Genomic DNA, 26,565 nt, shown 5'->3' on the forward strand with positions numbered 1-26,565 from the left:
ATATATGAAATATATATATATGAAATATATATATGAAATATATATATATATGAAATATATATATATTAGAAGATGCCAGGGGCACCTAGGTGGCTCAGTCAGCTGAGCATACGACTTCAGCTCAGGTCATGATTTCAGGGCTCCTGAGTTCGAGCCCCGTGTTGGGCTCTGTGCTGACAGCTCAGAGCCTGGAGCCTGCTTTGAATTCTATGTCTCCCTTTCTCTCTGCCCCTCCCACACTCGTGCTCTGCCCCTCTCTCAAAATAAAGACATAAAAAAAATTTTTTTTTAAAAAGAAGATGCCATATCTGGCTTCATAGAACTCAGTCTGTGGATACTAGAACCTTTGCAAAGCTTTGTGCAAAGCATTTGAACACATCATGTAATTCTCACCACTTTATTTTACAGATGAAGAAAATGAGGATAACAGATATGAAGCGATTTACCCAGCTACCCACCTCACTCCTGCTACAAAATAAATGGGCTAGAACTAGGGCTCATTCTGGGGATTCTGTATCTAAACCCAAAATTCTTCCCATGGGTTCCCACAAAGACCCCCAAAGGCAAAGGCAGTTCTTTCTTTAAGCTTTAACGATGACGATTTTCAAACATATGCAAAATTACACAAAATAGTATAACAAATAGTAAATAGTAAAACAAAATAACAAAAAAGCCCACTTATCGTCAACCCATGGTCAACCTTTTTCCATTTGTACCCTCACCCACCCATCCAATATTATTTTGAACAAATTGAAGACATCATTTCACCAATAAATGTAGCTTCAAAACCATCATCATGCCTAAAAAGAATTAACATTTCCTAAATATGAAATATCCAATGTTAAAGTTTCCAATTATCTCATAAACGTTATTTGAAAATTCACAGTTTGTTTATTTGAATTATCCAAATCAGATCCAAAATTTGCCATTGGTCCGTATGTTCCCCAAGTCTCTTTCTTTTTTTTTTTTTTTTTTAACATTTTTTAGTGTTTATTTATTTTTGAGAGAGAGAGTGCAAGTGAGGAGGTCAGGGGAAGAGGTGGTGGGGGAAAGAGGCTCCAAAGCAGGCTCTGTGCTGACAGCAGACAGCCTAATGCGGGGCTCGAACTCATAACCTGATCCGACTGAGCCACCGGGGCACCCCCCCCCAAGTCTCTTTTAAAACATAGGTTGCCCTTCATCTCTTCTTTTATTTTCTTACGATTTAAATGTAAAGAAACTGGGTCATTTGTCTGATAACGTTTTCCACAGTCTGGATTTTTTTTTGCCTGCAATCACCATCATGTTGTGTAATATGTTCCTTGGTATTTCCTATAAATTGGTATTGTGTTTAAAGCAGTGAGTCTCAGTCGTTCCCAAAGGTATCAGAATCCTCTGAAAGGCTTGTTGAAACAGATTGCTGGGCCCCACCTTCAGAGTGTCTGACTCTGGTCTGATGCAGTCCTGAAAATTTGCATATCTAACAAGTTGTCAGCTGATGCTGGCCACACCCAACAGCCGATGACCTTAACTACACTGGGGCTCATTCAGATTCACAGTGGACTTTTTGTATCCAAGACTACCTGTCCTGTGGGGTTGTGTTCTTCCTTCAAGAGGTACATAACGTGTGGTTGTCTTTTTTTGTGATATTAACAGCCTTTGATGCCCAGTGCTTAGATCTATTCATTCATTTGGTATTGCAAAATGGCGATATTCTAATTCTATCATTCCTGTTTCATTTACTGGCTAGGAAAAGAAACTTCCTCATGTACTAAATAGTTGCCCAATGGAATAGTTCATATAGGAAAGACCCAATTTGAGCATAATGAGTTAGTTCACTGATATCATCCAATGGTTACCAGTTAAAGATTTATTTTTGTTTGTGTTTATTTGTAGTGTCATTACAAACTCGTGTCATTAAACATGTTTGATGCAGTTCACACATTATAATTATTATCCTTATGGATTTTCAAATTTTCCCATCTTTGAGCAGTGGGACCCTCTTCAAATTGGCTCCTGAATCCTTGTAATATGTGTTTGTTGTATTATTTAAGAATATTAAGAATATTCAAGTCTGGGGCACCCGGGGGGGCTCAGTCAGTTGAGCATCACACTCTTGATTTCAACTCAGGTCATGATCTCACAGTTCGTGAGTTTGAGCACCGAGTAGGGCTCGGCACAGACAGCACAGAGCCTGGTTGGGATTCTTTCTCTCTCCCTCTCTCTCGGTCTCTCTCTCTCTCTCAAAATAAATAAATAAACTCAAAAAAAAAAAAGAATATGTGGGGCAACTGGGTGTAGTCAACTAAGCATCCGACTTCGGCTCAGGTCCTGATCTCACGGTTCATGGGTTCAAGCCCCACCATGGTCTCTCTCTGCTGTCAGCACAGAGCCTGCTTCGGATCCTCTGTCTCCCTCTCTCTCTCTGCCCCTCCCCTGCTCCCTCTCTCACTCTCTCTCAAAGATAAATAAACATGAAAAAAAAAAGAATATTCAAGTCTGCTATAGAAAATAAGAGAAGGAAACAAACAAAGACGACAGATGAAATTAAGTGTGGAAGCAAGTGGCTTGTGAAACAAGTTAGACCTTGACGAGTAAAACAGATGTCTGCTGATCTGGGAAGAGATGGTCAAGCTAACTCGGCACTGGATATTCACTAGCCACACAAAACTCCAAATGTGTGTGAGACACTCAACATGTATAAGATCTTACCTCGGCTATCTCTTTGTGACACCTATCCTGTCACTGCGTCCTCTGCCTGAGGTTTACATATAAAACCTGTAGCTCCCATCATGGTAATTTGCAAGCTCCAGCTATTGCCTGGAATTCCTGCCCTTGCATTCCCACAACAGAGTGTAGGAGAGGAAAAGCTTTCTTCTCCCCGAACTGACAAAGACAGAATGACAGGAGAAAACCCTGCAAGTTCATTTACTATGAGTTTTACGTGACACAGGAGCCTTCGCAAGGAAACGAAAACTCCAAGACAGACCTGAGTATTTGACGCAACGTTGGATGAAGAGTGGACGCTTGTCAAGGAAAGGTAAGTAGAGGAGTATGAGGTAATTGTAGTAAACAGAGCGGAACCTTAGCAAGGACTGTTTGTTCGGATTCCTCTTGAGGCTGAGATAAGGGTACTCCTTTCCTGCAGGCACAGGGAAGGCACCCCTTACAAGGAATTTATGGTCTGTCTCAGGGGAGAAGGAAGGGGAAAGATCAGAGTGATCTTGCCTTTGCCATTTTCTCAGATCCCTTCAGCTCAAAGCGTTCACTATGCCAAGGTGTCATAGTTGGGGTAGCAGGTCCTGAACCTCATCAAGGGCGAGAGCGTTTGGGGCCCGGTCACCATCAATCTGCTGAGGCCCCTTGCTCATCCACAACTCCAGTCCCTGTAACGGGCTGGTGCAGCAGAGAGTAAGATAGGATTTATGAACACCGTAGAACACAGGATTCAGGTCCTTCTGCCACTGATGTGCACCCTATCCTAGGGGGGTGAACCTTCCCCACCTCTTTTCCACGGCTTTTCACTAAATGTTTTTCCTTGATTTAATAAGCCAAATGACCCAAGGATCTTAATTTTGCCTATGAGCCATACTGTTCTGTGATCTCTGGAATCGCTTGTTATATAGTATGGTAAAGGGCTATCAAAGCATCACGGTAATTTCTCACATGCTAATCCTTCTGACCCATGACAAGATGTTCCAGGCTGATCTCGTACACTTCTTGCCCCAGACCTGAAATCATCCGTAATTCTCCAAGGATTCCGGGTTACTTTTAGTGGGAAATAGTACTCGAAGCTACGGTCTGCGTACTGAGAGCGTGCATTGCTCCTGGGTTGGTAAATTATCTTTTGAATTATATACCATCTTATGGTACATAAAGCCTTCTTAGGTCATCTATTTTTTTTTTAATTTTTTTTTTAACGTTTATTTATTTTTGGGACAGAGAGAGACAGAGCATGAACGGGGGAGGGGCAGAGAGAGAGGGAGACACAGAATCGGAAACAGGCTCCAGGCTCCGAGCCATCAGCCCAGAGCCCGACGCGGGGCTCGAACTCACGGACCGCGAGATCGTGACCTGGCTGAAGTCGGACGCTTAACCGACTGAGCCACCCAGGCGCCCCATTAGGTCATCTATTAAAATGAATAATTTAAAGTTAAACATGCAGGCTCAGACCTGAACCTACTCTTTACTATAACCAACCCTCAGGTAGCCAAACTTTACAGATAAATGCATAATGAGAAAGGAAAGAGAGATACCAGATTTGGGATGAAACGTGAAAAACAGAACAAACACTGATCTTCAACGTCTGAAACCCTGCTAAAATGGCATACACGCATAAAAGACAAGGAGAATAAGAGGACAGCAGCACATAGGAAGCGGAACAAAACTTTAGAAGTTGAACAATAAGTGAATGAGTGCTAAACAAATTAACATGCCAGAAAAAGCTAACTTCTTCTAGAATACTGAAGAAATAAGATACTATTCAATGCATTCTTTGAGGCTAGCATAACCTGATGCATCAGATAAAGACATAACATAGAAATATCAAGCTTATTTCACTCATGAAAACAGAAACAAAAATCCTACACAAAATATTAGCAAATCGAGGGGCACGTGGGTGGCTCAGTCGGTTAGGCGTCCGACTTCAGCTCAGGTCACGATCTCACACTCCGGGAGTTCGAGCCCCGCATCGGGCTCTGTGCCGGCAGCTCAGAGCCTGGAGCCTGCTTCAGATTCTGTGTCTCCCCCTCTCTCTGCCCCTCCCCTGCTCATGCTCTGTCTCTCTCTGTCTCAAAATTTTTTTTTTAATTTTAAAAAAATATTAGCAAAACGAATCTAACCAGGTGAAGACAGGAAGAAAGAAAAAATCACCACTACCAAATAGTTATACAGCAATGTTTAATATTAGAAAATCTATAAATGTAATTGACCACAAAAACAGATTAAGAGAAAAACCATAGGAACATCTCAATAGAAGCAGAGAAAGCATTGGATAAAGTCCCTTCCTTGCCTATTCAGGATTAAAAACTCTTTTTGTAAATTGAAACCCTAGGGTGTTCCTTAACCTGATAAAGAGGATCTATTAAAATCTTACAGCAAATATTATCCTAAGTGGGGAAATAGGAGATTCATTCCTAAATTAAGAATTGAGAATATGGCCTGATGTCCTCACTTTTATTTACTGTCGCATCAGAGGCCCTACATAGAACTGTATGACACGAGTAAGAAATTAGAGGCTTACAGAACGAAAAAGAGGAAATAAAGCTGTAATTGTTTGCAGATGACATGATTTTTTTACTTTACCAAAACTATATCATGTCCATGTAACCAAAGACTTAACATCATAAAGATATTAATTCTCCCCAAATTAAGTTTATTCCATTTTCTAACAAAATCTCAGCAGTTTTCTTTTTACATTTATTTATTTTTGACGGGGGGGGGGGGGGGGGGGGGCGGGGGGGGGGAGGAGTCAGAGAGAGAGAGAATCCCAAGCAGTCTCTGCACTGTCAGCACAGAGCCTGGCGCTGGGCTTGAACCCCTGAACCGCGAGATCATGACCTGAGCTGAAGTCAGACACTCAACTGACTGAGCCACCCAGGAGCCCCCTCAGCAGCTTTGAATGAAATTGTGAAGATGATTCTAGCATTTGTATGGAGAAGTAGGAAGCCAGGAATAGCCAAGACACTTCCAACAAGAAAGATGAGGGTACAGAACGTACTCGATCAGATATCAAACTTTATTACAAAGCTATAAAAATTGAGACGGTGTGGGACTGACGTAGAGATGGAACAATGCAGAGGCCATTAGTTAGACCTTTACACATATGACACTTTGATATATAATACAAGTGGCGCTTCAGAAGATTGGGGAAAGAGAAGACAACAGTATGGACGTTGGGAAAATGCCATACGGGAAAAAATGAAATTGAATTTCTAGGGGTGCCTGGGTGGCGCAGTCGGTTAAGCGTCCGACTTCAGCCAGGTCACGATCTCGCGGTCCGTGAGTTCGAGCCCCGCGTCAGGCTCGCATCAGGCTCTGGGCTGATGGCTCAGAGCCTGGAGCCTGTTTCTGATTCTGTGGCTCCCTCTCTCTCTACCCCTCCCCCGTTCATGCTCTGTCTCTCTCTGTCCCAAAAATAAATAAACGTTGAAAAAAAAATTAAAAAAAAAAAAGAATTTCTAGTTGTATCAGATCCAAAAATCAACTCCAGGGTCACCTGCGTAGCTCAGTCAGCTAAGTGGCCAACTTTGGCTCAGGTCATGATCTCACAGTTCATGAGTTCGAACCCCACGTTGGGCTCTGCGCTGAGAGCTGGAAGCCCAGAGCCTGCTTTGGATTCTATGTCTCCCTCTCTCTCTCTCTGCCCCTCCCCTTATTGTGCTCTCGCTCTCTCGCTCTCTCTCTCCCTCTCTCTGTCAAAAATAAATAAATAAGCATTAAAAAAAAATCAACTCCAAATGGTTTAAGGGGTGGAAGAGGCAGGCAGGAGATTATTGGTTTTCGTTATAAGCCTTGCAGTGCTAATATGACAGCTGTGTTATTTAGATGAAAATATACATCCATTTTTAAAATACAAATAAAATTTTTAAGAGAGAAAAACTCCCAGCATTCACAAAAATATGATGAAAAACAACATTGATACACTGATAGAGTATAAACTGGTACCCCTTTTGGGGAGGGCAATTTTGAAAATATCTGCCAAAATTTAGCTGCACATAGCCTTTGGTCCGGCAATCTCTCCTCTTGGAGCTTATCCTACAGATATACTTGCTGAAAGCGATAGGTGTATGTGAATTTTGTTGCAGCATTGCAACAACAAAAGGTGTGTAAAACCCAAACGACTACCAGTAGAGGACTGGTCAAATAAATAACAGTACTCTGGCCAATGGGATGTTTTGCAGACAGCACAAAGGACAAATAAAAAGCTCGAAAGCTTGGGATTTCAGATGTGGAGAGATACCGGTGATGACCAAGTCAGCGTGTCTTGGCAATTACCTGAGGCGGAGTGGGGATAAAAGGCCGTAGAAACTGAGGAAGTCAAGGATGTGTGAAGCCAGAGTGGGAAGGATGGCTTATCGGGTTTTACTCAAAAATTGAGGGCAGAGGAAAAAAGTGCCAACCTGGTGTATAAGTCACTAGCAAACGGGAAGGAATGCTGGAGAGGTAGGTTGGCAAACCCTCGAAAGAGGAGGGGGAGAAAGCCAGAGGCAGGACTTAGACACTTGCGGTTTATTAGGGAATTGATCCTACCAAGCCAAAATGAGGTTGCAGGGACAGTAAGCGAGAAAGGGGAGATCAGGGGCGCCTGGGTGGCTCAGTCGGTTAAGCGTTCGACTTCGGCTCAGGTCATGATCTCACGGTTCGTGAGTTCGAGCCCCGCGTCGGGCTCTGTGCTGACAGCTCAGAGCCTGGAGCCTGCGTCGGATTCTGTGTCTCTTTCTCTCTCTGTCTCTCCCCCACTCTCTCTCTCTCTCTCTCTCTCTCTCTTTCTCTCTCTCTCGCTCATTCTCTCTAAAAAATAAATAAACATCAAAAAATTAAAAAAGAAAAAAAGAGCAGATGAAGAATGTTTTAGTAAGCTAGTTACTGCTCCAGTCACCTGCAGCTCAAAGTCTCTTAGGAGACCCTCTGAGGAGCCACGTAGAATGCATTTCAGAAATGAATCAATCTTCTGACTGATAGAAGGCCGGGGACGGGATCCACTGTGTCCTCTCCCATTAGATCAGGGCTGCCTCTGGGGGCAGCAAGTCCCTACTCTTTCCTGTTCATTCAGGCTCACGCCTGCCTGCACAGGCTTTTGAGGGGACACCACATCAGTGTGCATCAGAAGTGACCACAGAGCTGCCACTGAAGTCACAGATGGGCCAGGGGGATGTGGCATAGACACCAACAGCATCTCCGCAAGGGGTTTGTGCAGGAGAGTGGAGATACAATGGGCTGGAAGAGATCATGAAGAGCGAGGAGTCAGACTTTTTATTCTTGTCCTATAGCATTTGGAGAAAGAGCAAGAAAGGAAGTGTCCTGAGGAGGGAAGGAGAAGAGCCAAGCTTTCTGCAAGATAGGCAGTATGGAGAAAAGCATTGTGGGAAGAGGTTGAGGATTTCGGGCCATCTCCGTACTATGGAATTCCAATGGCACGAGGGAGATAGATAAACGAGGGACAGTAGGGTAGGGCAGATGTCAGCTCGGCATGGGGATGCAAGCCGAAATGAACAGTTACAGCCCTGAATGCCCACTCGGAAGTGGGCCTTGAGAGACAGTAGTGAGGGGAAATCCTCCCAAAGGACAGAACTTCTGGCACTGTCCATGGTCATCCACTTCATGTGGAGAGAGAAGTGGCCTGGTATTAGAATATATAGAGATTCGTGGACAGTGAAAAGTGGCTTAATTTATTGGTCAGGGGACAAGAACGAGTAAGATTAGAAGCTTGGGGGCAAGGGAGTAAGGCACGTGTATATGGACCCATGGGATCATCAAATGTGAAGGTCTTTGTGTCATATGACACCCACCAGAGAACATCCATCATGGAAGGGCACTATCACACAAAGTAGAAGAAAATGGCTTGGCCAGCTAGCCTCTTGGCTAGCCTTGGCTAACCCGTGGCCTCTGCCCTTGGCCATCCCAGAACAGCAACGTTGGGAGTTATAAACATAGCTATGGCAGCAGCGGTAAAGGCTGTACTTAGGTACAACAGTGTGGGCTCCCACCAAGGCTGGTGTAGATTTTGTTGCTGCTGAAACAGTCCAATGCTGAGCCTCCTGTGTGGTACCCTCCCTAGAGGAAACCAAGGAGTCCCTTCTTGGCCAGTTAATTACATTGGATCCCCTCCAGACGAAACCTGGAAAGGACTTGATTCATTTCATAGGAGTTGGTACATGTTCTGGGCGGGGATTTGACTTTCTTGCCTGCAAAGCTCACCATCCACGAGTTCACATATTGGCGGATCCATCAGCATTAGATTCTGCGTAGCATCACTAGGGACCATGGGACCTACTCGATTTGTTTATTTTTTTAATTTCTGTAACGTTTATTCATTTTTGAGAGAAAGAGAGACAGAGCATGAGTGGGAGAGGGGCAGAGAGAGAGGGAGACACAGAACTGGAAGCAGGCTCCAGGCTCTGAGCTGTCAACACAGAGCCCGATGCGGGGGGCTCGAACTCACGGATCATGAGATCATGGCCTGAGCTGAAGCCGGCCGCCTAACCGACTGAGCCACCCAGGCGCCCCGCATGGGACCTACTTTATAACAAAGGTATATGAACACGTGACCATAGGATCCATTGGTACTTTGTCCCCAGGAGGTAGAATCCATGCATCCAGGAACTAAGGGTTGGAAATAACAGTATTTGTGCTTACCATTACTCCCAGTGAACCATTCAGGGAATTCGTGCTTCCTGTCCCCGTAACTCTAGACTCTGAGTTTCTAGAGGCCATGGTTTCCAGAAGCAGGATGCTTCCATCATGGTACCCAGCAAGAGTTCCATTAAACTAAGCTATACCTGGGGCGCCTGGGTGGCGCAGTCGGTTAAGCGTCCGACTTCAGCCAGGTCACGATCTCGCGGTCCGTGAGTTCGAGCCCCACGTCGGGCTCTGGGCTGATGGCTCGGAGCCTGGAGCCTGTTTCCGATTCTGTGTCTCCCTCTCTCTCTGCCCCTCGCCCGTTCATGCTCTGTCTCTCTCTGTCCCAAAAATGGATGAACGTTGAAAAAAAAAAAACAAAAAAAAATAAAAAAATAAAAAAATAAACTAAGCTATACCTGTTCCCTACCATGGCCAAGAGACTGGGAGGCAAAAAAAAAAAAAAAGATTCTCTTGGAGCGCCTGGCTGGATCAGTCAGTAGAGCATGTGACTCTTGATCTCAGGGTTGTGAGTTCAAGCCCCACATTGGGCATAGAGCTTACTTTAAAGAAAAAAAAAAAATGATTCACTCTCCCAGCAGAAGGAATCTCTCTTTATCATCAGGAGGAATCAAGGCTGCAGGGAACAGGAGAATACATACAAAATGGAGAGGTTCACTGCCTGAAAAGGCCAGGCGACCAGACTCTTGGGGCTCAGACTCCTCAAGCTAAGTCTTCCCGTAGGTTAGCAGAAGTGCTAGCCGAGGCTGGGAGCAATCCAGAATACAGGTAACAAAGGAGGGAGATGACTACCAGGTGGGGCCCCAGAACTGCGGTAGAGTGGGACCACAATTTGTCCCACTAACTTGCCATTTATAAGCTTCTCCGGGAAAAGAGATCAAGCAGAGTCCTGAAATGGTTGTTTAAGGATAGGGTGAAATTATTCCACAGCAAGGGGTGAACTGTGTCGTGCCATGTGGTGCTGCCCAGGCTCCCCCTTGAGGACTGCTCATCCCCCCAGCTGCTGGCGTTGTGTCCCCTGAGGGCCCTCGGCTGAGCTTCTCCACGGGCGGGGCATTGTCCTCAGCAGGAGCAGCCGCCTTGGCCAAGTTCTTACCCCCTTTCTAGAAAGAGTTCGCATCCAAGACTAGATGATGGGCCTGGTGCCTCAATTCGGGACCGTCCGGAGAGGTCGTCCCAGCCTGAGAACTCCCTGTGGGATTGGCCGAGCTCTCTGTTGCTACCGTGACTTAGTGCCCCTTCTTCCTGTGCCCCCTCAGTGGGCCTCCCGCACACAAGTCTCCATCTCAGAGTTGGCTTCCCAGAGAACCCCAATGATGACGGTGCACGTTCAGAGATAAGAAGATAACCACAAGAAGAAAACAGTTCACAAAGTTAAAAGTGGTTTTCTCTAGGGAGAGGAATAGGGCTGAGGCGAGGTGGGGTAGGAGGCTGTCGTTATGTACCCTTCCGTGCCCTTCGTTCTTTGTAACATGTGCATGTATTAATTCTGTCATTAAAACCTTTTTTCACTCCAACTTTTCTTTAAGTTGTGTTTTTTTTTTTCGTTTGTTTGTTTTTAAGTAGGCTCGACACCCAGCATGGAGCCTGGTGCAGGGCCAGAACTCACAACCCCAAGATCAAGACGTAAGCTGAGATCAGGAGTCGTTGGCTTAACTGATTGAGCCACCCAGGTGCCCCAAAGATTTTTTTTTAATTTTTTTTTAATGTTTTTATTTATTTTTGAGAGAGAGAGACAGAGTACGAGCGGGACAGGGGCAGAGAGAGAGAGAGGGATACACAGAATCGGGAGTAGGCTCCAGGCTCTGAGCTGTCAGCACAGAGCCCGACGCGGAGCTCGAACTCACGAATCGCAAGATCATGACCTGAGCCGAAGTCGGACTCATCCAACTGAGCCACCCAGGCGCCCCAAGATTTTTATTTTTAAGTAATCTCTACACCCAACGTGGGACTCGAACCCACAACCCAGAGATCAAGAGTCGCATGTTCCTTCCACTGACTGAGTCAGCCGTGCGCCCCGAAACTTTTTTAAAGAAGTTGACACCATCGGGGCGCCTGGATGGCTCAGTCGGTTAAGCCACCGACTCTCTGTTTTGGCTCAGGTCATGATGTCACAGCTCGTGAGTTCGATCCCCTGTGTTGGGCTCTGTGCTGACCGTGCAGAGCCTGCTTGGGATTCTCTCTCTCCCTCTCTCTCTGCCCCTTCCCCACTCGTGCGCTCACTCACTCTCTCTCTCTCAAAATAAATAAATAAGCTTAAAAAAAAAAAAAACCAGGTTCTAAGAATTTCATACTGTTGCTCTTTGATTTAAACCTTTCAATTGTTTCCCATTGCACTTAGAATAATCCTTAAGAATTTTTAACATGGTTCCTAAATCCCTCCCCGTGTGGTCCCTGCTGAGTTGTCCTACCTCATTTCTTGACACCTTCTGACTGTCTCAGTTACCGGCCTTCTGGACTTCTAGTTTCTCACATGGGCCTTTCTTCCTAACCTGAGCCTCAAACATGCCTGCTCCGTCTGGAATACATTAACCCGTCCTCCCCTCCGCCTGGTTCACTCTTACGGGGCCCATCGGATTTCTGCTTGGATGTCACGTCCTCAGGGACACCGTCGCTGCCCCCCAAGCTGTATCAGCCTCCCCCCCGCTTATCATCCCCAGGGCACCTGTATATCCTCTTTCTTAGTATCAGTCTCCCGAAATCGTCCACTTAACATCCACAAGGACTGTTAACAGCTGTCATTACCAGGACCCGGCACAAAACTACAGCCTAATAGATATTATATATTTGCAAAGTGAGTTTTGCCAACATGTTTTGTAGAGTCCCAGCTCTGTACTCTTCAACAGGTTAGGTGACCCGTCCGAGCCGCGGTGTGCTCAAGTATAAGATGGGGATAAAAGTAATACCTACCTTGGAGGGTTGTTTTGGGCACTAAGTGAGATGTGTTGGCAAAGCCCTGAGCACAGTGCCTGGCATATAATGAGCATTTGATTTATGTAAGCTTAAAAATAAAGGCTGTATCAATCTGGCAGCAGCAGATTTTGAGACTCTCACCCTGGACTCTTCCCAACACTGAATGTTGTGTTTTTAAAAATTTCTGTAGGGGCACCAGAGCGGCTCAGTTGGTGAAGCGTCCAACTCTTGATTTCGGCTCAGGTCATGATCTCACAGTGTGTGGGATCGAGCTTCGCGTCAGGCTCCGCACCGACAGTGCGGGGTCTGCTTGGGATTCTCTCTCTTCCTTCTCTCTCTGCCCCTCCCTCTCTCTTTATCTCTCTCAAAATAAATAAATAAACATTTAAAAAAATAAAATATTTTTGTCACTATCATGGGCCAAAAAAAACAAACAAAACGAAACACCAAAAACGGTTTTAAGCCAATTTGTAGTTCCAAGCCAGGTTTTGTCAATAAGACGTCTGCACCTTTGCTGTTCCGTGGCAGACACACCATAAAGAAAGCAAGGGGGGTGGCACCTGGCTGGCTGAGTGGGTGGAGCATGCAACTTCTGATCTCAGGGTTGTAAGTTCAAGCCCCATGTTGGGGGTAGAGATTACTTTAAATCCTTTTTTTTTTTTTTTAAGCGCTTTCTTCCTTGTCACAGCTTATTTGGGGAGAGGGGGCATTTGAGAAGGGGGGGTCCCAATGCGGGACAAGGCCCCAGGCAGTTAAATTGCAGGTATTTTTTATTTCACCCCCAGGTTTGGCCAGAGTGCTCTTGCTTGTGCTATGGGAAGATGAAGATGTGGGGCCCATCTCTCCCCAGCCAACCCAGGTGGCGGCCTCTGCCTCGAACGTTTCCAAGTGACGTAGAACCCCGCTGGCCCAGAGGCCCCTGCACACTTCCTGTGTGGGGTTCTAACTCGCCTCCCCTCCCAGCCTTGGGTGCCTGCTTCAGAAAATGGTGAGTCTCCCCCTAACGAGGCCCCCTTTATCATCCCGGCACTGGGAACAATGACCTCAGGGTCCTCACCTGCAGCAGGGGGGGTTGAACAAGTCCTCCGGTTTCTTTTTCAGAAGTACTAAGCCACCAGGCTCCACCCTCTTAGGCAGAATTCAGTGTCCATCCGGTGAGAGAACGATGCCATCGGGAAGCCTCTGGAGAGTTCTGGGACTCTGTCTCCTGTCAGGTAAGTAGGATGAAATGAGAAAGGGTCGTATTTCTCCAGGCTGTGGGAAGGCCCACAGCCTCCCTTGGTGATGCCCGGTGGTACCAAGGGAGCCTCATTTACCAGAAGGTATAAGGAACTATTTGTGCTATGTTAGGCTAGGGATCCAAGACGGCAGCCTAACGAAAGAGATATGGGACGGATGCATGGGCCACCACTCAGGGAACATTTGGGATCGTAGCTATTGAAGAAAACAAAGAAGTCTCTCTGCCTCCAAGGACAGGCTTGTTCGTCAGTGAACTACCCAGCCTTTAAGAACTAACACAAAAGACATGAGAAGAGCAGAGAGCTGAACCCGAACCGTTGGGGTGGGGGGGGGTGGGGGGGTACAGCAAGGTTGGTCTCTGAGACAAAACATACCTCATAATTTTCAGTCCTTTTCAGGTGACTAAGAACTTTCGATTAATCTAGTCCTTTTTGAAGCAAGGGAGAATATAGGCAGGTAAACGACCGAGAGCAATTCCACATCTCATAGGAGATAAGATTAAAAAAAAAAAAAAAAAAAAAAAAAAAGTTGCCATTTATTAAGTGCCAGAGACTGCCTAAAGAAAACTTCTTTACATGTATCAACTAATTTAATTCTTAGCTTCATCTTGGAAGGCGAAGGTTACATCCCCTGTTTTGTAGATGAAGAAACTGGTGTGCAGAGATGTTACATGGCTTTGTTGAAAACCGCACGGCTAGTCAGTGCTAAAGCTGACCCGGGAAGCCAGGACTGTCTGTCTAGAAGGCCTGTGGCCTTCAAGGCTACGTGATGCAAAATGGTTCACGACGGCTTTAGTTCAGAGGCCTAGAAAATGCTATCAGAGCTGGGGCTCCTATCTCAGAGCCACAGCCATGGTGTCTCCACTTCCTGCTTCACTGTGAGTTTCTCAGGCTTGAACGCTCACACAAATCACCTGGGATTCTGGAGCTCCTGCTCCAGTAAGGACCAGAGTGGGGATCGCCATTCTGCCTTTCGAGGAAGCTCTTGCGTTTATAAGTCTGCTGCCGGTCCCAGGAACACGTTTTGAGTGTCAAGGGGCAGGACGTGACTCCTGCAAGGAGAGGGCAGGCATTTTCTTCAAGGCTTATAATATAAACGATGCTTTCTGGGGTGGGGGTGGGAGTGAGGGATGGAAAGAGAGCGAGATGAAGTATCAAAGTCCCGGGCATCCCTAAAGATCTGGCATCACGAAAATGTGCCCAGTCGGCTCTGGGTGGGTGGAGGGGTCTCACTCGATGCTGTTGGTAAAAAAAAAAAAGGGAGGCCCGGGTACACGGAGAACTTAAAGACAACACGAGGGAAGCTGGTCATCGTAATGAATCCAGGTTATTGCTGAGTGAGGAGCCCAGTGGAAGTGTGACCAGGGTCTTCAACACACAGGCTCTAACGGAGGAGTAATTGAAGTTTCAAATATCTCCATCTCTGGCTCGAGCAGAAAACAGATGGAAAAACTGAACCATCAGACAAGCGGGAGCCAGAGACGGAACGAGAATCTCAACGTGCGTACCTAAACAAAAGCTTGTTTTTCTTCCACAGTCCGATTTTCAAAAACGGAGGCTAGGCTGCAAAATTCGTTTGCTATTTCCCTGGTGGCCTGAAAAGGAGTCTCAACTTTTTCTAACTCTTGGTCAAATATTGAGTGTTCATGTTTAACGCTAGATGCTTCTTCGCTTTGTTTCATCCCAATGGACCAGGAACTGGACACTGGTCCGTACCCAGCAGTACATGTCACTTATCTGGGGTACAGGTATGACTCTGGTCCAGGGGTCGTTCCGACATGGCCAAACCAGACCACATTACTCGCTCTGCTTGGAATTTCAGGCACCCGCAACATTGACTAACTCTTTTCTTTTTTTTTTTTTCTTATTTGTTTTCTAGTTGGCGCTTGGGGGCAGGAAGGTAAGAATATGCTTTCTTTCCTTGTTATGCAATCAGCCCCGCAGCCTTTGGTTTTATGAGAGGAGCTTTTGCTAGACCCCACCCCCACCCCCTCACTTCTCACCCCCCCTCCTCCCCCCCCCCCCCCCACACACACACATAAGGAGCTTCCACAGAGACCTACTAAAGGAGTTTTTACTATTTGGTCAGTTCAGAGGTACTTACAGCAAGAGGAAAGGAACAGAGATCCCAGGAAAAATGAGTTTTAGTTATTTTTTTTTTTAACATTTATTTATTTTTGAGAGACAGAGAGAGACAGAGAGAGACAGAGCACAAGCGGGGGAGGGGCAGAGAGAGAGACACACACGCAGAATCCAAAGCAGGCTCCAGGCTCCAAGCTGTCAGCACAGAGCCCAACAAGGGGCTCGAACCCACGAACTGTGAGAGCATGACCTGAGCTGAAATCAACGTTTTAACCGACTGAGCCACCCAGGCGCCCCAATGGTAACTATTTGAAAGAAAAAACTTGCGACGTTCAGGTTGAAAGTGCTGAAAGTTTTCATTTGTTTGCACTTCATATTTGGTGTGGGATCTTGTAGAGGATAGGAACGTATACACGGGCATGCGGCAAATAAGCCTCTGGGGCAGCACCTGGGTGCAGGTTTAGAGTCACGTGTCCAAATGCTCTGAATGTGTGTGTGTATGTGCGTTCTTGTGTGCACACGCGTGTGAGCACGCCTGGCCGGAACTTATTTCCCAATCACAGAGGTAGAGTCAGGAATGTCCCAATATCGGAAGCCTTTCTGTTCAATCAGCTCCTCTGAGCTGCCTGAAGCAATTTTGTGTAAAAGGTGGCCACTGTGCCCGTCTACATTCCATGACACTGCCTCTTTTGTAATATTTTTAGAACACTGTCTTTCTTTTTGTCATGCTTTAATGTTACCTTATTTCTTTTTAATTTTTCAATGTTTATTTTGGTTTTTTTTTAAATTTTTTTTTCAACGTTTATTTATTTTGGGGACAGAGAGAGACAGAGCATGAATGGGAGAGGGGCAGAGAGAGAGGGAGACACAGAATCGGAAACAGGCTCCAGGCTCCGAGCCATCAGCCCAGAGCCCGACGCGGGGCTCGAACTCCCGGACCGCGAGATCGTGACCTGGCTGAAGTCGGACGCTTAACCGACTGCGCCACCCAGGCGCCCCAATGTTTATTTTGGAGACAGAGAAGAGAGACAGACAGCATGAGCAGGGGAGGGGCAGAGAGAGAGGGAGACACAGAATCCAAAGCAGGCTCCAGGCTCTGAGCTGTCAGCACAGAGCCCGACGCTGGGCTGGAACTCAAGAACTGTGAGATCATGACCTGAGATCATGACCTGAGCCAGAGTTAGACGCTTAACGGACTAAGCCACGCAGGCGCCCCTAACGTTACCTTATTGACAGATGGAGCATGTCGAAAGCACTGACATGCTTCGGGATAACTAATCTCTTCTGCATGCCGTTGCCATTTACAGTTGATTTTTCTTTATCATCGATTTATGTGCAATGCAGAGCTTCATTTTCTTCCCCAGCTTTATTGAGATATAATTGACGTATAACACAATGTAAGTTTAAGGTGTATGATGTAATGACTTGCTATTGCAAAATGACTACTTAGGATCTATTTTTGTAAATCGCCATCAGTTGTTTAATGTAGGAGGTAGGGCCCAAAACAACTTTTCCTATACAGCCATGAAGAATTTGGAGATCCACTGTTTTCTTTCTTTCTTTCTTTCTTTCTTTCTTTCTTTCAATCTGGAAAATTACATTTTAATACCATAGAGAATTTTTTTTTTAATATTTATTTTTGAGAGAGAGACAGAGACGGAGTGTGAGCGGGGGAAGGGCAGAGATAGAGGAAGACACAGAATCCAAAGCAGGCTCCAGGCTCCATGCTGTCAGCACAGAGCCTGACGTGGGGCTCGAACTCACGGACTGTGGGATCATGACCTGAGCCGAAGTCGGACACTTAACCGACTGAGCCATTCAGGTGCTCCAATAGAGAATTTGAAAGATGAATATAAACTTGTCCATAATCATTTCACCAGTCATCAACATGACTGACCTGTTGATGCAGCCCAAGGATGCATTTCTTTTTCTTTTTCTTTTTCTTTTCTTTTTGTTTGAGTAGCGTTAACACACAGTGTTACATTAGTACCAGAAGGTCCTAACCCAGGGGAACAGGGTCTGTTCTTGGTAGCGGATACAAGGGTAGCTAACAATTGCTTATCATTTCCTTTTCAGACAATGAAGACCCTTCAGGTAAGAGGATTTTCACTCTACACGACCTCTTTTCAAACGTGAGACAGAAAGGTATTGAGGACAATCATATTAATAATCAGAACTACTAGACGAAAAACGACAATGGTCTACCGGTAGGATCTATGACGGATGGGCCTGCGTTTGTTGCTAACTGTCACGGATCCCTGAGCATACATTCTGGGAAGTGTGGATAGAAGCCACTGGGAGTTTCTGTATAAATCACAAATTCATTTTTTTATATTTTTTTAATGTTTATTTCTTTTTTAAACGTGGTAATTTATTTTATGTGGTTGTTTAAATCCATTGCTTAAAAATGTTCAAAAGGCATTTTAATTTTTTTTTTTAATGTTTATTAATTTTTGAGAGAGAGAGGGGGAGAGAGTGAACAGAGGAAAAGCAGAGAGAGAGGGAGACAGAATCCAAAGCAGGCTCCAGGCTCGGAGCTGTCAGCACAGAGCCCCACGCGGGGCCCGAACCCACGAACCGTGAGATCGTGACCTGAGCCGAAGTCGGACGTTTCACCGACTGAGCCCCCCAGGCGCCCCTCAAAAGGCCTCTCAAATTTAAAAAAAAAATTTTTTTTTAATTAAAAAAATTTTTAAAATACATTTTCCTGACCTGTTGGTGGATAAGATCCCTTAAAATAAGCAAGTCAGCACACATTTATAAACCATTCATGATACTATCACCTTCCATAATTTTTAAATTCCAAGACACAAATATTCACTGTATAACATACTGCTGAGCAGTAAGATTAGTTTCCCTCTAAGATATATACTTTGTGTGGATCATTAATTTGTAGGGCCCTGCAAAGTTATTTAAACTGAACCAATAAAAACTACAAACTAGAGGGGTAAAAGGAGTTGAAATAGAACACTATTCACCTCTGAAACTAGTTTTAGAGTTGGTTTCTCCAGAGAGAATTTGTAAAATTTCTTACGCTAATCTGCATTAAATTTTCTATTTCAACTCCAATGTATAAACATATGTCCTATTGTTAAATCAACAGAGGTTACACTTAGCATAAAATAAGCCACAGGTTGTCCCCCAGATTTCTTAAGAATGCTTCTGTCAGGCCCACAATAAATAAGAGAAATGAGGCTCGGTGTTTCTGGTTTTGGTTTTGGTTTCGGTTTTGGTTTGGTTTTGGGAAAAGGGGGTAGAAGGAATGGAATCCAAATACCTTTATTTAATCATTGTGTATCTAGGGGCTCCCGGGTGGTTCAGTCAGTTAAGCGTCCGACTTCGGCTCAAGTCATGATCTCATGGTCCGTGAGTTCGAGCCCCGGGTCAGGCTCTGTGCTGACAGCTGAGAGCCTGGAGCCTGCTTCCGATTCTGTGTCTCCCTCTCTCTCTGCCCCTCCCCTTCTCATGCTCTGTCTCTGTCTCTCTCTCTCAAAAATAAACAAACATTAAAAAAAATGTGTATCTAGAATTATTAGTTTAGAACTGTAGACTTTTAAGTAGGGCAGATATCCTGAGAGCCAGCAGATAATGTCTATTTATTTTTGAGAGAGAGAGAGAGAGAGAGAGACGGAGCACGAGGCAGGGAGGGGCAGAGAGGGAATCACAGATTCTGAAGCAGGCTCCAGGCTCCGAGCTGCCAGCACAGAGCCCGACATAGGGCTGGAACTCAAGAACCGTGAGATCATGCCCTGAGCGGAAGTCAGGTGCTTAACCGACTGAGCCACTCAGGCTCCCCTCTACGTTTCTTTTTCAAACAAACACCAAGCAGAGTGAAATGTCTATTTACTTTTAAATTATTTTACTTATGATTTCTAGTTTATATAACATTTCTAAGGAATAGTATTGAAAAATTATTTCTAAGTCCAAATAGTATCAACTATCTACGTCATTATACTCAAATCCCAACTATTAGCAGCTAGACAAATCTGGAGAATGACTTGTTTACATCCTACACGATCTCAGCCGGAGAGCTGCCTGAGCAACTGGGTCAGAACTCAGTTCTGTTCTCCATTGTAGCAGGACCCCAAGAAGGAAAGGAAGAAAGTAACTAACATTTTTCTTAAGCATCTGCTATGTGCCATTCATTTTCACCCTCATAATCCATTAGCTACTCACAAATACCCTGTGAGGTTGGTGTTTCATCTCCATTTCACAGATGAATAAACTGAGGCTCAGAGAAGTTCAATGACTTGCCCTGGGTCACACAGCCTAAAGCAGATCTGAGATTCAAACACGGGGCTTCTGATTCAATCCAACGCCCTGTCCCTAACAGCCTACTATAGCAGAAAGCCCCCAACAGAGAAAAAGCGGTCTCTGAGCACCTCTCCTCTCCTCCAGCTGCCACATCCAGGCTTCAGCATAACCTAGTGCCGCCCTGTGTCCCGGCCACAAACCTTCCAGAAAACAAAGAGGCGCCCCAGCCCCACCTCCCAGGACAACATGGCCTGCTGTGGGGAATGTGCCTGGGCCCCAAATTATATATACTAGCGGCTCTTCGTTGTCCGCACCAATACTGCCTCCCTCTAACAAAAATAATTGAGAGTTGATTATACTCAGGAGATAGTTCAAAATAAAGCCACCTTTTATGGAAGGAACCATTCCCTTAAAAGGAGTGCCGTCCTTTACACAATTTAAAGGCAATAACAGGGAAGTGGTAGAGAATAAGAAGGCTGTTTGATCTCCTATGAGGGATTCTGTTGATCATAAGAGAGAACTTCTGAATGATGAAAAATAGGTAAGCCCAAGGATCAGTGGCTCAGAGATCTCCTGACGACGAGTGAAGGTCTTTATCTCTGAGAAGACCCTTTCGTGTCTAACCAGAATATGGTTCACGCCAAGGCAGGAGAATGAGCTTGAAGACTGAGAATTTTTCACCTTTAGGGTTTTAAGACTTCCCGCACTCCCGTGGATCTGGATTTAGAAACGCGTGCCGGTATAACCTCCATCTGATGCATCCGAGCTATGTCTAGGAGCATACTTGGTGCGCTGAGTACATAACTTACCTTCCAGGCTTGGGGCTCACTAAAGGATGGGCCTTCTTTGGCGGTTCTGGAGGGATAGTATCTAGCCCCTCGTGAAAATCTGTGTCTACAACTGAAACTTAAGCCAAGGTTATTTTCTTACTGTGCTTTCTTTTTCTCATGTTCTGGTGAAGAGCCATCTCCACAGACATCTGCCTCCGCACGTAAGTTCAGCTGTCTTTCATGGGTGCCCTCAGGATGCTGGTGGGTGGCTAGAGGAGAAGGAATTGGTCGGGAGAGATTAACCCCAAGAACTCAGGTCCTTCCAGTATCACATTTCCAACTCCCGTTTTGGAAATATTCCCAAAGGGACTTTTTTCTAGACTTTCCTTTACTTCCATCCTCCCCTTTTCTGTCTCTCTCTCTCTCTCTCTCTCTCTCTCCCCCAAAAATAAATAAACACTAAAAAAACTACAAAAAAAAAAAAAAAAGGTTGTCCAGTTCCCCTTTGCCTTCGGATTCCCTCCTTCACGTCCTGTAGCCAACAGACTTCCCCTTTGACAAGAAAACCCAAGGCCTGGGTGACAAATGACCTTCTGCATCTGGTTGGTTCTTCGTGACTAATTTGCCTTTGCCAAAATCTTACTGGTTTCTCCCTCTGATTTCCCTTCTCTCCTCTCCCATTTCCCAGGGTACAAAGTCTCCATTTCTGGAACCACGGTGGTGCTGACATGCCCTGAGGATTTGGGAAGTGAATCAATAAAATGGGAAAAAAATGGTGGCCTCTTGCCCAATGAATATGGAGAACAGCTATTTCTGGATGATTTTTCAGAAATGGAAAACAGTGGTTATTATGCCTGCTATACAAGCAACTCACTAGAGAAGAACTATCTCTACCTGAAAGCAAGAGGTAATATGGGACCATTAGAAAGGACCACTTCAAGAGGGTGTTCTCAATTATTTCCCCTAACTCAGCTCACAGGCCCCTGGCATCTTTGTGTTTCTCTTACCCTCAATCTGAGACTCTTAGGGGCCACACAGTTTTCTGAAATCTAGATTAAACACCAATGTGGGATCATCTGGGTGAACCCAGCATTAGATCTGAAACAACAACTTCCCAAGAGACAGGATTGCATCGTTTGCATGCTATTGAATCCAGAATTATGGCTCATAGATATGGGTTCAGCTGATGCTTTATCCAGAGATAAATTCTTCAGAAAGATTCGCAAAGCTGCTATAAAAAAGTGTCGGGGCACTTGGGTGGCTCAGTCGGTTAAGCGCCCGATTCTTGATTTCGGCTCATGGCATGATCACATGGTTTGTGAGATCGAGCCCCAAGTCAGGATCTGCACTGACAGCTCAGAGCCTGCTTGGGATTCCCTCTCTCTCTCTCTCTCTCTCTCTCTCTCCCTCTCTCTCTTTCTTGGCCCCTCCCCCACTCATGCTCCCTCTCTCTCTCTCTCTCTCTTTCTTAAAAATAAGTAAACACTTATAAATAAATACACAAATAATAAAGCGTCATAAACTAGGGCATAGTAATAACAGCTAACATTTTCTGAGCACTTGTTAAGTTCCAAGGGCTATATACCAAACACTTGCCAGGAACTTTTTTTTCATCTAACCCTCTCAACAACAATATGCGTTAAGTACTATTTTATTCCCATTTTATACAAAAGGAAACAGAGCCTTTGAGAGTTGAAAACACTTCTCACAATCCTCACAGCTAGTAAGTTGCGCGGAGCTGGGACTTGAACCCAGGACTGTCTGACTCCATAACCGTCCTCCTTTGCTTATTGTTACAAACTTTGGAAGGTCCCGCTCCGGCCACGGCAAGCGTGAGAGTAAGAAAGGGAAAATCGCCTTTATGTGTTCCTTGCTGGGGTCTGCTGTTCTGTGTCTTCTTTTCCCGGTGATTTCTTTTCTTCTCCCCCTCCCCCTGTCCCCCACAGTGTGTCAGAACTGCGTGGAGGTGAATACGATGGCAGTGGTCGCAATCGTCATGGCTGATATCTGTATCACTCTGGGGTTGCTGCTGCTGGTATATTATTGGAGCAAGAATAAAAAGGCCAGTTCCGTGACCATGATGCGAGGACCAGGTGCAGGCGGCAGGCCCAGGGGTAAGACCGCGGGCTTCAGTCGGAAAAGAGTCCCACCAAAGGGAAAGTCCAGCCAGGGTGGCAAGTCCACAGCCAGGTCAAGACAGCTCCTATAGAACATTCACCGTGTGGCCAGCATCTGGACAGAGGGGTTCACATCTCAGATCACTTCTCTTTCCCGTCCTAGAAAAGTACAAAAAGTTTATTAACAGGATGGCTTCCCCAAATGCCTGAGTGTTCTGGAGTAACCAGATTCCCCTCCCAGTCTGTGGGGACAGAGACTCTGGGATACTGGCGCCCGCCTTCTCCTTTCCCTTACCCGTAGGAAAGGACACATGAAAGGACTTTGAGCTGAGGAAAGTCATAACATGATAGAGAGTGTGGGGGTCGTTAGAGATGGGATGAAAGGAAGCAAGAGAAAGAACGGCCAAGATGGAAAAAGAGGAGACAGAGACGAGAGAACAGCTCTGGGTCTCGTTGCCACGAGACGGGTGTTCCCTCTGGAAACTAATCCTTCCCCCACCCCCTCCCCTGCAGGACAAAACAAGGAGAAACCACCACCTGTGCCCAATCCAGACTACGAGGTAACAAGGGACGGGGGGGGGGGGAGGGGAGCTTTCTAGGGGAGAAGGCGACAGGTGGGACCGTCTGTCTTGCCCTCCAGACCCTTCGAAGCCCCTCACTCAGAGCTCCAGGACAACCCGCCTTGTGCCCGCCTGTGCCTCCTTCATGATGGAGCAGGCCCATTTCCAAGGCCGTGTGGCTTCTACAACCATGGCCTGGGGAGGGAAACAGCGCTCCTATTTCTGTGGCTGATTCGTTAGCACGGGGGAGACCACACCCGCACGTTCTAACATGACACATTCGGGACTGATGTCCCACCTGCACGCACCGGTACCGTCACACCCGTTGTTGAAATATCAAAGTACTTCGCTGGTCAACAGCCGCAAGCTTCCTGCCCACCCTGCCCCAAACCACGCACCGCCAGACCTCGCAGCCTCTCCCCCACCAGGCTGCCTCCCGATCAGACAGCTAGAGAGTTAATGTCTGGCGCGGCAGACCCCCAGCAGGACCGTTCCGACCGGTGGGTGGGTGTGCACACCACCAGTTGCTAAATATTTGGAATAGCACGCCTGGACGAGCTCGACAAATATTTATTTATCGAGCAGCAGCCAAGCACATGGTATATTCACTGTCGTATGCGTGAGTGACTTCACTGAATTCCGACAAATGCCCTGAGAGGTGGGTCTTTAGAGTCCCATTTTCGAGATGGGAAAGCTGAGGTTTACGAAAGGCGGCAAGTCTGTTACGGGTGGGTGCCTGGTTCAGGTGAGAACTGGAGCCTGCCTCCTGACTCCTAGTCCAAGAGTCTTTCCATTGCACTAAAGCTAGGTCTTCAGGGGCCCTTCTTTCTGAGGAACTACCTCCTGCCACCCTGCTGACTACCACCTCTCTATTCTACCCCCAGCCCATCCGGAAAGGCCAGCAGGATCTGTATTCTGGCCTGAATCAGAGAGGCATCTGACGGCTCTTGAGGACGCTGCCTCCCACAGGCCCAGGTCTGGCTTCTCCGGGGCCTGCTGTTCCCCGTACCCTGAGTAAATCTTGGACCCCGGAAGAGAACGGCTCCTTTGCCTTCTGGAGAACTCACACCCTGCAGCCTTCTCCCCGGCTCCTTCCATCCTGCCTTCTCTGTTGGCGCTCGGTCCTAGAATAGCACAGGCACTATTCACTATTGTGAAACATCATGGCTACCCCCCCCCCCAACCTGGACGGCCCCTGTCTGGGTATTTATTTCTGTTATTCCCACCCCCACCATCACCGGTTCCTTCCTACCCTGCAGGAGAGCCCCCTTCTCCCTTCACTTCCCCCCTTTCCTGCACACAAGTTGCCCCCTTCCCTAACTATTCCATCTACCTTTCCTTTTTCCCAGCTCTCTCTTGGGTGACCCTTTGTGGGGACGGACCGGGTAACTTTGGCAGAGGTCCTGCCCCGTTCGCAGACCCTGGCCCCGAACCAGCCCTTTGGGCCCTCCCCCACGTCTTCCCCCCCGCAGGCCCCTGGATGGTCATTTGCATCTGCGTGAATGTGCTAGGCTCCCTGTCAGCTGAGAGAGAAAAGAAATAAAGTGTATTTGGCTGAAAGAGTTTCTGTCCCTCTTTTCTGGGAGGCCCTCGGAGGCTGCCTTGTGTCCTCAGGTCCTCCCTGCCTTTGACTAAATTCCCAGCTATGATCTCAAATGCATGCGGGTGGGGGCATCATCTGACCCTGTCTTTGGAGAGGGCCTTAGGGAAGAAATAAACAAGAGAACGGGAAAGAAGGGAAAAGACAGTCCCCTGACTAACTTCTCTTGGAGAAAAACATCAAGGATGGCAGAGAGGGGCTGATGGGCCCCGATTGGAGTGGCCAGTTCGGAAAACGGAGGGACAGGGGCGCCTGGGTGGCGCAGTCGGTTAAGCGTCCGACTTCAGCCAGGTCACGATCTCGCGGTCCGTGAGTTCGAGCCCCGCGTCGGGCTCTGGGCTGATGGCTCGGAGCCTGGAGCCTGTTTCCGATTCTGTGTCTCCCTCTCTCTCTGCCCCTCCCCTGTTCATGCTCTGTCTCTCTCTGTCCCAAAAATAAATAAACGTTGAAAAAAAAATTAAAAAAAAAAAAAAGAAAACGGAGGGACAGAAGCATAAGCCTTCAAAGGCAGGAGAAAGCGGCGGATGGGCAGCGTGAGGTGTAAGGGGCTGGGGACCCCGATTTCCACAAGCTGCCTGGGAAAGGAAGCCAGGGCTGAGCCCGGCCCACGGGGAAGGATGTGCTGTGGAGCAAGCAGGCACCCCTCCCTTCACCTTTTGAGCCAGCAGCCAGAAGGCAGCTGCTGTGGTTTGGCTCAGCAGGATGTGGGCTGGGGGGCCCAGTGGGAGGCCTCGCCCTGACCCAGCGCCCAGCGCTCCGTCTACACCCGGCGGCGGTGGCGGCGGCGGAGGCTGGAGCTGTGACAAGCCCCAGCGGGCCCCCTTCTCCCTCTCTGCGCTCAGAAACCTCCCTGCTCACCACAGGGCTATTTCTGCGTGTGGCCGTGACCGAAAAGGCCATTCGCGGTTAGCAGCTTGCCACATGGCGTGCACACTCAGCCTCGGCCGGCTCGTTGGGACCGTGTTATGTGTCGGTCCCCGTTAAAGCGACGGTTCTTTGCCTCTGCACACTCAACACGCAGGCTCACCAGGAGACTCTGTGATGCCGACCATCCCTAGCTGCTGATCAGCAGCCTGGCCCTTGTGTCCCTTGATGACGGACACAGGGAGGTATGGCTCGGGGTGATCCAAGCGATAGCAGCCCGTGTCTAGTGAACGTTGACTATGCTCTAGAAATCGCCCTTAGCGCCTTCCACGCGTAATCTCATTTTTAATCCTTTCGACAACTCAACGAGGCAGATAAGACAGAGGTTGCCCTGATGGGGTCAGGGGACTCGGAGAGGTTATTTACTGAAGTTGCAGGGCTAGTGAGGGACAGCGCTGGAACGAGCAGCCGGGACTGTCCAACTCCAACGCTCCGAGCAGCTCCGTGTGCCGGCTGTGACCATGGAAAAGTGCTCGCCATTTTTTCGGCTTAAAAGCTCTGTATTCAATCCTTTAGGTGCTTCTTCGGCGACTGCTTTTCTCACCACTCGTGTGGCAGACCAGCACTGTGCTGAGCGCTAAGGGGATGCAAACAGTTTTTGCCTTCAAGGAGCTTGTGATTATAGAAGGGTGGCCAAGAGTGCAGAAGGTTGAACACCAAAAGAAAAACAAATGAGATTAAGCGGCCGTGAGGGCTGCGGACAGTGTTCCCGGGAGAAGACAGGAGAGCTGCCGTGGTAGGGAGAGAGCAACACAGAGAAGAGACCTC

The 26,565-nt window shown here is 47.0% G+C and overlaps 1 protein-coding gene across 1 annotated transcript; it reads left to right on the forward strand.

Moving 5' to 3' along the window:
* Window positions 1-2,919: 2,919 nt before the first annotated feature.
* On the forward strand, window positions 2,920-24,835 carry CD3E (CD3 epsilon subunit of T-cell receptor complex). Its single transcript, XM_040483179.1, has 10 exons — window positions 2,920-3,019; window positions 13,038-13,240; window positions 13,354-13,466; window positions 15,370-15,390; window positions 17,649-17,666; window positions 20,788-20,817; window positions 21,285-21,503; window positions 22,543-22,710; window positions 23,227-23,273; window positions 24,158-24,835. Exons 3-10 carry the CDS (start codon window positions 13,418-13,420, stop codon window positions 24,212-24,214), a joined length of 609 nt encoding a protein of 202 aa, XP_040339113.1. The 5' UTR covers window positions 2,920-3,019; window positions 13,038-13,240; window positions 13,354-13,417; the 3' UTR covers window positions 24,215-24,835.
* The last annotated feature ends 1,730 nt before the right edge of the window (window positions 24,836-26,565 follow it).

This window comes from Herpailurus yagouaroundi, unplaced genomic scaffold (genome assembly GCF_014898765.1).
Source record: "Herpailurus yagouaroundi ecotype Mexico unplaced genomic scaffold, PumYag 161, whole genome shotgun sequence".
Taxonomy (NCBI): Eukaryota; Metazoa; Chordata; class Mammalia; order Carnivora; family Felidae; genus Herpailurus; species Herpailurus yagouaroundi.

What these genes read in the sequence shown, in the direction of transcription:
- CD3E (XM_040483179.1), top strand. Translation starts at nt 13,418, where the DNA reads ATGCCATCGGGAAGCCTCTGGAGAGTTCTGGGACTCTGTCTCCTGTCA. An exon ending in ACAGACATCTGCCTCCGCAC is followed by an intron (nt 20,818 to 21,284) that starts GTAAGTTCAGCT and finishes CCCATTTCCCAG; the next exon opens with GGTACAAAGTCTCCATTTCT. An exon ending in TGCCCAATCCAGACTACGAG is followed by an intron (nt 23,274 to 24,157) that starts GTAACAAGGGAC and finishes TTCTACCCCCAG; the next exon opens with CCCATCCGGAAAGGCCAGCA.